This window comes from Anopheles moucheti, chromosome 2 (genome assembly GCF_943734755.1).
Source record: "Anopheles moucheti chromosome 2, idAnoMoucSN_F20_07, whole genome shotgun sequence".
In the NCBI taxonomy this organism is placed as follows: Eukaryota; Metazoa; Arthropoda; class Insecta; order Diptera; family Culicidae; genus Anopheles; species Anopheles moucheti.
The window spans coordinates 102102659-102115410 of record NC_069140.1 but is presented as its reverse complement, the minus strand read 5'-3'; the positions used below and the strand labels follow the sequence as shown (position 1 = coordinate 102115410).

The 12752-nt window shown below is 43.3% G+C and overlaps 1 protein-coding gene across 1 annotated transcript; it reads right to left on the bottom strand.

The window, feature by feature from the left end:
- Nucleotides 1–169: 169 nt before the first annotated feature.
- On the bottom strand, nucleotides 170–4406 carry LOC128309311 (transferrin-like). Its single transcript, XM_053045667.1, has 4 exons — nucleotides 4198–4406; nucleotides 2255–2767; nucleotides 1359–2183; nucleotides 170–1297 (listed from the first exon to the last, which is right to left on the bottom strand). Exons 1-4 carry the CDS (start codon nucleotides 4271–4273, stop codon nucleotides 390–392), a joined length of 2322 nt encoding a protein of 773 aa, XP_052901627.1. The 5' UTR covers nucleotides 4274–4406; the 3' UTR covers nucleotides 170–389.
- Nucleotides 4407–12752: the final 8346 nt, after the last annotated feature.

Sequence of the window (12752 nt, the reverse complement as noted above, 5' to 3'; positions counted from 1 at the left end):
TCACACAATTTTAAAAAGCGTCTAAGTATTTGCTGTTTGGCTGTTTGTCGCAGATCGACTCAAAATATATTAACCCTAACTAGGTCCCAGCCACAGTCATCGCTACTAAAACCATCCCGTCGTCATTAGCCGCAACCTGCAAACATATCAAGACTTCCAATGTTAGAATCTAGTTTTCTCTTTATTGGTATTTCGCTCGACCATTACACTAATGAACTTTGCGTTACAGATTACATTTGCTCGTGTACGGTGTATCGAAGTAATGAAAGCAGTGACAAATGGTGTTTCCAAACGAACGTGGAGGATGTTTTAAGTACACTATTGGAAAAAGGAGTACACTATTGGAAGGCGGGAATTTGGCGAGTGTGTTAAATACTTAATAGAAGTAACTACAGTCTCCAGGCAATGATACCGGCGAGAATGAGGGTGAGCAAGAAATTGACCGTGATGATGGCTGCCCGGCCACCGGAACCGCCCGGCGCAATCGTAGTGCCCGCATTTTGGCAGTCTTCGATGTTTTCGAACAAACGGATGTAGTTTTTCACGGACGTGCCCAGCTCGGTATGATGCGGTGATACCAGTCCCAGGGCAGAATCCTCAAACAGAAGATTGCGCTGTCCGGCGAAAATGTTGTACATCCGGAAGTCGGGATCGTTCTGCAGGTACACATCGAGTGAGGTCAGCACGTGCACGAGGTTGTCGGAATGTTCCCATTGTCGTCGCACCACGATCTCACCGTCCACGATCGTGGTCAGGTAGCACTCCTCGTCCACTTTAAAGCCCGTGTATGCGGCCAGCGATCCGTTCCGGCACAGCACGCGATAATCGCTCTCATTCATTCCGAGGAATTGTGCGTGTTCGGCCAAATTTTGAGCTTCGATAATCGCCACCTCTCCGGCCTCCTGCAGACAACGCAACGCACCACGGGTACCGTAGTATCGGTTCGATTCGGATGCAGCGCACAGTAAGTTCCTGTCGACCGATACACCAACGCTGTCACTATTGCGCAGGGCGGGATCTATTCCTTCGACCACTTCCTCCGGAACATCCTCGATCGGCGCATCCGTGTTCGCATAATCGTCATTGTCACCAGCTAGCTCGCGTGGCGTGGGCTTATCGCCGTAACGGCACAGAGCACAAAGGTTTTCAGCGTTTTCCCCGGTGGGATCGTGCATGTCATCACGCGATCCTGGAGCACAGGACTCGGAGAAGAACTCGCTCATCAGATGGCCGTAGTCACACTCGTTACGGTCGAATATGCCACGCGATCGACCAACATTCACGAACGCGATGGAAGCTTCGCGGAAAGAAAATGGATTAGAATTAGATTCCGATCTCTGAAACCTGTCATCACTTACCAATTCCACCAAACTCCGGGAAGCAAGCTTTCGCGTTGCGCAACTTCTCGAAACGATCGTGGCCTTTGCCCTCGTGCACCAGCACTAACACGGTGGAATATTTTTCCTTTTCCGTCTCCTGGTACAGTGCCGCGGCCAAATTGGACTGGCGCGCCAGATAGCCGTAGTTGGAATCGATACCGGCGAAGTCGGCCCGATTGGCCGAAATTTCCCGCAGACAGTTGATACGGTTCGAGGTGGGATTGTTGCACTGCAGCAGCGGATACACCCCGGCCGTAAGGCCTGCCTTCGCCAGTACGTCGCATTTGTCCTGCTCCTCTAAAGACGTCGTACACCAGCGTGCCGTCGATTGGCAAATATCCGACAAAAGCGGTAATGGACGGTGTGGAAAGAAGTAATCTTTCGGCGACTGAATCGAGGAAGCGGTAGTGATCTTGTCGGCGTTGTGTCGCGTCATAATATCGATAATGGCCGATTCCCACGGGGTACTGGAGGTGAGCGAGTTGCGCAACCACACGTCTAAACGGGCCGCAATTTGGACTGCTTTCGTTGCGGACGCAATGATGGTTGGCCAGGGTTGAGATAACCAGGTGCAGGCCGGTCCATTGACGGGTTGCAGTGTGCCGTCCTGGCAAAGAAAGGAGAAATCGTTCGCGATCGCGCTACGGTCGGCGAAGAAACGCTGAATCTCGAGCACGGATGCGTAAACCACGTCTCCATCCCGTTCCAGGCATTGCAACGCGGACTGATGCCCATTGTTGATGCCGTCGTACGAGCAGGAGCTAGCATTCGGACAGAGCGAGCAGAGATTCGAGTATTTTTCTTCTGCAAATAGGAAACAAAATTCGAGGGGATGAGTGAATCGGTAAAGGTTGTTATAGAGCAAGCGTTATTACTTAAATCCGAATCCTCCTTCGGTATCTGCGACCATACGCCTGGACGGCAAGCGGCACGGAAAAAGTTCGACAACGCGGCCGTTTCGACCTCGGTAACGGTACGGAAGTCCTCACACCTAACCGGCGCAACGAGCCGCTCAAAGTGCTTCAACACCCGCTCGGTCCAGCGATGGGTGCGGCTGTAATGGAGTCCCGGATGGCAGTAGCGCAGTCCGCGCAATCCATCGAGTCCCCCCGTGTGGGTGCTGCGCACCACGACCGCCGTCTGGAAGTCGACCGATTCACGGGTTCTCTCGCTGCTGCGCAGCTCCTTGATGACGGTGAGTCCTTCCCAGTCGAGGCTAGCCGTGAGCAGCACACTTTCCGCACTGAACACACCAAAGTCGGCGGTACCGTTTCGAATGCGCTGGGCACATTCGACACTGTCCTGTACGTGCACGCATACCACCTCCGATGCACCACGCTGCAGCTGCTCACATTCCGCGGTGTAGCGTGCAATGGCACAGACGCGCTCTGTCGCAAACGATTGAAGTAAAAATTGGTTAGCTTCTACCCAGCAGTTCGTATCTTATCTATGGATTTGAAGGAACAGGAACAGACGAAAAAAAAGATGTATGTTGTATAATTTTAACGCCTCAGAAAGCGTTCCAAAGCCAGCGTGCAGTTTAGACCTCGATCGATTGATATTATTTGGAATTTTGTTTTATTTTTAGCCCTCCCTAATGGCACGGGGATTGAGTTTAAGTTCGATATTGATCGTCATGCTGGTTCGCGCCCGTACAGTGCTCCTATTTGCTCAGGTTATCACCGATACTGTGGTTGATAAGAGACTAGCGTTAACCGCAGTGAATGGTGTTTGTATGGGACTGTTTTGGCTGTTACATGCAAGCGAGCTAGAATCCATTCCATGTACCTAATTCTTATGCTGTCCAATACCAGGCTGGCATCAGATACAACATTAAAATCGTAGAATGGTGCCGGAAGTTGCAACATTAATCGCCCTATCTATCAATTAAACTATTTAAAACGTAGAAGCTCAGCTTCATAACTTGAAGTATGTTTCATGCCATATCCTAAAACCATGACATCACGTTTCCACCCCAGAACCATGAATCATGGTGTAGATGTATTACGGACGATAAGCTTTTTAACATGCTCGGCAGTCGCAGCAAGTCATACCATTCTAATTCGTCTGGAATTGTCCATGTACGTAAGATCTCCAACACACAGATAAAGCGGCGGATTTATCTAGATTGTAAAACATGGCCTCCCTTCCTTTCAAAAGCGTACCAGAGATGATGATTTTTAGTACCACAGGAATTTGCCAACATGGGTGTAGCATTCTCTGGCTCATCCGGTCAAATTACTGCGGCCTAATAATGTTTTCACTAGATAGCACGATAATGGATAAAGAGTTAGCTTGCCCTGGGGCGCGCAACAGCTGAAGGAAGATCTTTGCCCAACATGGTTGCTGGCCTTTGCGACCTTCGGAGGTGTAAAATAAATCATTGTAGCATTAAAACGCACCCATATAAGATAGGCACCAGCTTGACGGAAAAGGTATAAAAGTGAGCGTTTTGATAAGCTTCGCAGGATGGAATTGATAGAGCGTCTAACGCGTGTGGTTTTGAAGTGGTTAAGGTTGAGATATTATTATCAGCAAGATTCTCTTCCTATAGCGAAATATGTTAAGTTGTTACGTAAAGTAAATTCAAATCCGTAATAGTTTTTTTTTTCGTAATGACACATGCTAGACACGTCTTGCTGTGATAACCTTTCGCTGAACATGACACAGTTTTGTTAGGCTCGCAAGTATGACCAAGCTAAATAAGGTCCCGCCAGTAGGATTAGTGGGTGTTGTCTTGTTGTAGCGGTTAGTCTGTCACCTTCACTTGTGAATCACATGACCCGCACGCCCAACGCGCGTCTTGTGGCCTACATACCTGGCTGCTGCGCTCTGGCAAAGTCACCGCAGGCTACCAAGAGCAGTAATACTGCTAGGCTGTACACTTGAATCATGGCTTGATCACTTGTCGAACGGATTATACACTAAATACACTTCACTAGGGGCAACACTCCTCTGAATGTGCTTACATCCAGCGCATTACCCGCTTCGTTCAGAGACGTAGCACGGAAAAGCACGCGAAACCGCCGCAAGGTATCCGTTGAAACTGAATCCTCGTATCGACGGTGATGTTTCCGTTACGCCCAACTTCTTATCATCGCTAAAAAAAATACTCGATACACCCAAAGTACGCACACACAGCCAGCCAGTTTGCTGATAAGATAAATGTTCGCATAAAATCGTTCCAGATAGTAGCTTGATTATTCAACGTTGGACGGCCGATATTACCGGATTGTACAGATTGTTTGAGAAAAGCTAGGAGTGATAGGTGGGTTTACCTGAATTACCTGCAGAATGAATGATTCATGTGGATAGAGAACATGTTTGCACGTAAGAAATTTACCGAGAAATCAAACTCAGCACACTTTACACTGCATCACTGTTGATTTAGGGACGTTGTAATGGGCGCGTCAATGTCTGTATTAGTCACGTATTGTAACGCATTTACAAATATGTCAGTCTCTTGCGGCACCGAAAACCGGAAGGAGTGAACCACATTACTTGTGCAGTTATCTTGCTGTTCGGTGCATCGATGCACCGATCGGTTCATCAAGTGCTTTAATATTTGTCTTACAATTAGTCCACTTTCGGATTGCTTTGTTTGCATATTCTGATGTGAACTTTTGAGGGATCTTTCGTTCAGGAAAATGGCGCGTCGACTGGGAGAGTCGGAGCTATTTCTGCATTTTGTACGACGATCCGTATCTTTTTCGAACGGAAACTGATTCTTCCAAGGTTTTTTCAACAGTTTTACAAGTGTGTGAATGCTTTGTACAGACTCGATCTCAGCATTCAACAGCCATGAGAAGTCCTAATTCAACTCAGCACATTCAAGTTCAATTTGAAGTTGAAGACTTGAAAGACTGCGATTGTCATTTATCACTAATCATTCAACCATTGCCCGCGCCTTGATAACCAACAAACAGAGACACGTTTATCAACTGTTTGTCCTATCTATAAATACCGACTTTCAAAAACAGGTGCAGCACCCCTGACAACCGAACGTGCACGTGGTTTGCGCCCAGCGAGCATAAAATGCCGAAGCTAGCACGAACAAGATTGTTTCATTTTGAGCCCAACAAGCGGCCCAACAGCAGGCTTGTTGAGCCCATCGAGGGGGTGTGAAAGGAAGGTGAAAGGAAGGTGAAAGGAACGAGTAAGGAACTGTCAGAAAAAGCTCTCTCGCGACAGCGATGATGGAGCGATCTCGCACCACGGCTGCGCCTCCACCGCAACAGTTTTCGGTGTGTGAATAGAAACGCAACAATTATTATTTTATTTAATTTCATTTAACATTTTCTAGATTCATTAATTTTTGTTTTATTTCTCACAAGAACAAATTTAAAATTAATTACCGCATACACTCTTCATTGTAACTGTTCTGTTCTCCTGTTCTGAAAACGTCCTGGCATTAGCAACATGTTGCACCACTTTCCTATTTTATGCACTTTCAATGAAGCACAACACTATGCAAATCCCATGCAAGTGAATAAGACAGGGCAGCCGCGCGTGTTTACCAAACAATCCGACTACACGTTGTTGAACCGACCGCGGGCAGGCGCTTGCGCATCATTTTCCCGCGCTCGGAAAATACGCTCCCATTGATGCAACGGCAGTACCAGCGGGTGGGGCTTTGCGTGAGCGCCAGCTCTACCCAGTCCCATGACCTTTCACACTCCGCGTACGTTTTCGTACGAGAAGATGCTGGCGCGCTCACTGTTATACGTGTGGGTTCGGTGTTTTTATTTTCTTGCAGACGCAAGTCTACCCAATGCTACGGTATTGAGCGTGCAGCGCTGTCAGTAGCCTTTGTACCGGGTACGATGGTGGATCGAATCTGTTGAGCTCCTCCGGAAATACAGTATTATCTACCGACGGTTCGAACGGTTGTCGATCGCGAAGTAACGAGTGTCAGTGTGGTTCGATAAACGATCAGTTAGCGTGCGAATTAATTGATGATGATCACTTTAAGAAGAATTTGGTGATGAAATTAAATTCAAATTAAGCTCATCGGTTAAGTGCATCAATCTATCACCGTTGATGGTAATGAGCTGAAAGGCTGGCGTCGAGAAACGGTTCTGCCCTCCATCAACACTAGCTTTTTTGGAAAAGTAATAAAACGGTGTGAAGTCTCGTTCCACTCAGCGGCCGTATCATTCCGCCAGTTTAATACAATTCCGAAGCAAAACAAGAGATATTTTACCAAAGAAAAAACGAAAGGTTATTGGCTAATCGAGCCGAGGGTGAAATCTACGTCATACATCGCATAAATGTCGGCCGATGCTGCAGATTTGCTAAAGCTAGAATAGCTCCGAATACCAGTGCAGTGGCTCCGGATAGAAGCGGAATTGATGAATTTAATTTTCGCCCCAGAGCTGTTTACTTTTTCGGTTTTACGAGTGAAAGTGTTTGCTTCCCTTGGCAATGCAAGTGTGTGTCGTGGGTTGTGAAGAGGGTGAAACGGAAATTAAGGAAGCATGTGTTTTCGGAATGATCGGGTTCGATAGAATAAACTGTTAGGAATAATAGAGTAGCGTTTCCTCTTTTTTTCGCTACTTCTCTTTTAAACCAAACGCATTTTTTGTTCGTTACTTCCAACAGATTGCTGGAAAGATTAGTGATCCGTTAAAAATAGTACCGAAACTCCCTTGCCGGAACTCGTGAAAGTGCAAATATTGTTTTTGTGGTGAGCAGCAGAAGAAGAAAAAACGCACTTGGTGTAAAAACCCCGAGCCAAGCCAAGTGGTTGTATTCCTTTCAGTGTGGTGTGATACGGTTGAGGGAGTGAGTTTTGGAAAAATAAGATCCTAGTGCAGTACCATTCTCCTAGTTCAGTGGGATCGCATCGCATCCGATCGAGGGCACCGTATCTAGCGACTTTCCGCGGTAAGTGAATAGAAAAAGTTCTTTGCTCAAGGTGTTCGTTCACTTATAATTCACAACGCACATGTGAAGGTGAAAATTTCATTAAAAGTTCCCTTGGTGTGGTGTTATTTTTTCCTAGAGCTACTTATATGCTACATATTTTAACCGTTTAACCCCAAATTTACGTCTCTTACGTGCAAAGAATGTAATAAAACTTTGTTGCGTAAAAAAGAAAGAATAACAGTATTAGGGTAAGCTTCTTGAAAATTCCCCTTGAAATAGATTCATCTTGAAGAAAAGTTCCTCCTGGGGAATGGAACAAAGCACTTTACTAAGAGCCTGCCTTTTACATCTCTTTTTGTTTTGTTCCACACGCAGACAATTTCATCGGCTTCTGCGGTGGGTTAATTTGGAATTTGATGATTGTTTTCTATTCTGTTTAATTATTTCACAACTTCGAGTGGCGTTTATTATGCAAATCTGTACGCATTATCACAACAATCCATTGAGAGAATGTGAAAAAATTAAAATACCAGTAGAAGGAGTAGAGGCTTCAAGATGATGAAATGTGCTAAGAAATCAAACAAAGAAAAAAACTTTGAAGCTTAAAGGGTTTATAAAAATGAAATTCAGCATTATTGTCATATTTGGTGATTCTTCATATTATTTTACCGAAGTTCTTAATCCTTCGTGTGCTCGAGAAAGTCATTCCAAATACTCCATTATTCTGCGCATTGAAATGTGATACTTGATGTGCTTGATGTAACTTCCAAGGCAGCTCACAAGGCTTTTCTTGCACAAACACAAATGAACCACACACCCGAGAGAGTGCGAGTGTTCCTAGGCGGAACGATTAATGGGTCGGTATCTGCAAATGATTACGATCTTCGACGTCTTCTAAATTTGTGTATGAATGTGATTCGTTTTATTGCCAAATGTTGGTGCTACAATCTCGAGAAAGCAAACTCCAGCAAAAATACTTCCCCGTCCGATTTCCTACACGGTGGGTAGTAGCAGTGTCATAAGTGCGGTTGGCCAGACCCAGCCCTTATTGATGTTTGAAAAATTTCGCTTTCAAGAAATACGGACGGGCGATGGGTTCTCTACATGGCGTTTGTTCCCACTGTCTCTCCCGTCTTTCGCGTGTTGATGGAAGATGCTATTTATAACGATCCTACCACAGAGGGATATTCGACCGATGGGATCCACTGTTGGGAGTACAATAAAAAATACAAATAACAAACGAGGAGAAAAAGACAAACCCTTCGCACTGCTTCATTGTGACACTGAAACCAACGAATTGTTTGTTAGCTTAGGTTCTGCACCGCGTACACCAAGTTCGAGAAGGTGTGTGGAATGATAAATTGGTACCACTGGTCTGGTGTTGCTCTCGGGGTCGGCGTGTAGCGACTTGGCAAAAAAATGAACGAAAATGACAATTTGTGTCGATTTTGTTTTGTTTTTTATTCCAGCAATAAGAGGTCACGTCTGATGTCCTTTTCGAACGTGCCTCAAAAATGGTTTATGCAAAAGGGGTACTGCAAACACTCGAAAGGCTGCAGATAGAAAGTGAATGTAATGTGATCCTTTTTTAAAAAAAAAAGACAGACAGTCCTGCAAATGAAATTTAATATAAAATTTTCAGTCAATTGGGGAAAGATTTGTTTTATGTTTATCGCTTTCATCACGAGGTTTTCTGCGGGGAAATTAGTGACGTAGTACCTTTGGCATTCATAAAATTTGTTCCATTTTGCGTGCGAGTTGAACTTGTAATTTAACGCTACATAATGTGTGCATGCCGCTAATTTGCAGCTTGAGCATCGTTAGAAATTTAGGAATGTTGTTTGATTTCACCACAGGCAGACCACATCAGTGAATTGGTAATTTTCATACTAATGTTGAAATAATCGGATTAGTGCACTGTCATTAGCATCGACACGGCTTTAATGTATTTGTTAGAACTTTTTTCTGGAGATGCATTTATGAGTCTTGCATAATATTGCATTGCAATGAGATTAAATTTCATTCCCTGGTGTTGGTGCTCATTGGTGCGCTGTTCAGGGCTTTCAGCGCCTGGAAATATGCATTTGCTAATTTCTAGAATAGCCGATTCGATGCAAGAATGAACTTCGACGTAATTAATTTTCAAAAATTCCAAGAGCTCTCTATAGTGCAATTTACCCACTATGCAGCATAACAGTTTGTTATGTTCCCATATGTTATTATTATTATTATGTTGTTATGGGTATATTGCATATAATATCCCAACCGAGGAACTAATCATAATACGGATCAATTTTTGCTTTCATGAAATATTTTTTCACCAAACCCAAGCGCTAGCTTACAAGTGCAAGTCTCTTTTACCTTACGACCACAAATCTCGGCACGGAAAGATGAAACTGGCCACACGCACTCAATGCGTTGTCGATGGTGCAGCTGCCTGCTTGTGGCTTCATTGTCGGGTTGGTACATTATGACGGCGTTGGCTATTCTTTTATGGAATATCAAATCATTGATATTGAAGGAGATTGATTGGAAGTGCTGATCCTTCAGTGGTGGATCACAAGTTCATTTTGTGATTGTGTTGGAATGTGGCGTTTTATACCGTATAGACCGGCAGTTTCATTCCCACTAAGCACCGAGCCGTGTGCTTGACTTTATGAATCATTTTTGGGATTGGTACTTTTTTGTGCTGTAAATTATCGTATCACCCTGCCCGGAAAGTTTGGGAAACTTGGGTACAACAAAAGCAATTGTGTGTATGCACTTTCTTTCATAAAATCAAGATTTGCCCGATTGATAGGCGCTGTACCGTTGCCTGTTTGATGCGAAAATCCATAAAACGATTTTGATTGACACACCCCCTGAAACTGGGATCATACTAAATTTGTTTGACGATGGCTTTGCCTACCAAGAAGGGAGAGAGAGAGAGAGAGAGAGAGAGAGAGAGAGAGAGAAAGAGAGAGAGGAAAAAAGCGAGAGAAAGTAACTTGTGCCCAGAATGAAGCGATCGATTCGATCTAGATGTACGCGAGAGTAATGTTATGGGAAAAGCTTTTATGACCCTTTTGGAATGCGAGTGAGTTTTAACTGCTTACAAGAACAAAAATATGTTATTTAGGAGTGTGATTGTTTCCAGACTGTAAATTGAGCAAGCTATAATAAAATGCTTATTTAATAAACATTTCGACAAATTGGCCGGTAAAATTAGTACATTGGATATCTAAAAAAAAGTTATGCATAACATTAAATTATGACTCTAACTAAAGAAAAACCGATAACATTACTCAAATATTGCACCCATAAAGTGGCAGTTACATTGACGTTGTTTGTCAACATGTAAATACATGTAAACTTTATGACCGTGACGTAAATGTAGCATGATGAATTATTTTGGCTAAGGTTTATCTGCATGTCTGGTGACAGCATATTTATGTAATCAAAATAAGTGATCAAAATGGTTGTGCTTTTTTATGCTTATCGACCAAATTTGATGGTTTGAAGTAATGTAATGGGATGGTTTCCGTTGCCTTATTTTATCGACTGCTAAAGGATCTTTCACTGTAACCGTCACAAGTTAAAGGGCATACGCGTGTACGTCGTGTCTTGGCCATTTTTTAGGCATCCAATTCCAGGGAACTGTACTATCCGTCTTATATAAAATAAAACTAACAGGCTACACTAAACGGGTAGACAATAGCAATAGAATGAATTACTGCTCACTGTTAAAGCAGAATTGTCTCTATTTCCTCCAATCAAACAAAACACCTAAAGTTATGCAACTCGTGTCACAAGTTTGCTCTCTTACGGCATTAAACAGTCTTTTATATTTAAAGGAAGCTTTAGTTTGAATTATCTTCTCAATGGGTTGTTGTTTTGATTCTCAATGAGCCTTATTAATCTTTAATCGTCACGAAAGACACGTTAAAAGATTAAAGGCCAGTAAATTAGAACTTTTTAGAATTGTTGCTATAATTAACACCAAAGTTGTAATTTTACAACCGAGCGGACTAATTAAGTGGGAATTAGTGTTTAATTAAAAATGGTCAATTATGGTGGGAAAAAGTTACCAACACAGTGATTGAAATTGTATACCCAAGCGTAAGAAAGGTTGGATCGATTTTGCTTACGAATTGCCGATAGTTAATGCTGTTGGTTGGTGTCGGTTTGCTCAGGGGTTGTGCCAAAGGATGTCGTGTGATTGAAAAATGTAAACCTAAAAGTTTTTCTCTACCTCCAAAAACACAACAAAACAGCTTTAAAAAGGTGTCGTGGATCGGTTTTCCGGCAGGTTTTTGACTCAGCTTCAAACTCGACATGCAAACCTTGAAAAGATTTTTTATTCGCCGTTGCGCGCTCTCACACCCCGATGCTGATTTCGGTCGTCTTTGGGTGTAACGAGGACCAGCAAAAGCCATACAAAAGTACGGTTGTTTGATAACACCTGAAAGATATTGAGTTCGTAAGTGAAAGGCGACCTCAAGGTTGTCTCAATGCATTTAATAGCGAGGAGCGTGTAGAACATAATGTTATAGTCAGACCTGCTTACTTCCCTGACTCGTGACTAACCTCAAGTGGTAGGAAGTATCGAAATACCGAAACCGTGCATGCAATGGGGAGCCTGCTCGGGTCCGCTAATGTTGTCACTAAATTCAAAAGATTTCTTTCTTGAGCACAACATCGCGTTGCGTTCCTTCCCGCTCTTTGTTCCGAAAGAATGTCTTTGTCGAGAAGCGTTTGTACATTAAGGAACAAAACGAAAACAAGTTCCGGTAATTCTTGGCCCGCAAAACAGCCGTCTGAAGCGAGGAATGGTGCGGTGCCGTGCGAAAACATTGTCCCTCCCTGTGTCTTTAATGGCTCTTACGGTTGGGAAGTTTTTCAGCTTGGTATTTCAATTTTTCCACCTGAATGGTACAATGGGGAGCAATTAAAATACCTGCGAGAGGTGTCCAAACGGTGATGAGCTTATGGTTTGGTGGTGAAAATTGAATATGAACCAAAAACAAATGATACTTTTAATAATGGTTCACTACTACGGAAAGCTGCGGGGTGAATTTTGTGTTGTAATAATCTATTTTTCTTTGTTAAAAAAATACGGTATCAACAAATACTTCAGAACAGGATAGGACAGACACTCAGGAAAATGCAAATCAGTTATAATAGCTATTTATTTTACATTTAATTGTCAACAATCAACATTGGGCGTAAAGCATCATTGCGCACTTTTCTGTAGCCGGTAATGTCTAATGTGCTCGTAAAATAAATTTAGATGGCATAACCGTTTGAAGCAAGGCAATTTAGTAATAGATTTCTTTTACTGAATTGTACCTTATTGTTATGGTAATGTTAAGTTATTTGAAACAAGGTGAAAACCTTTCTATTTATGGCACAATTTATATTATCTGCCAGAAAACCGCCCGTAATAAATTCATTCATCGTGAATCGTCATTAAAAGTCGTTCACAATAGTATTGGCTTTGAATGAATTATAAATGAGATGAGGGTA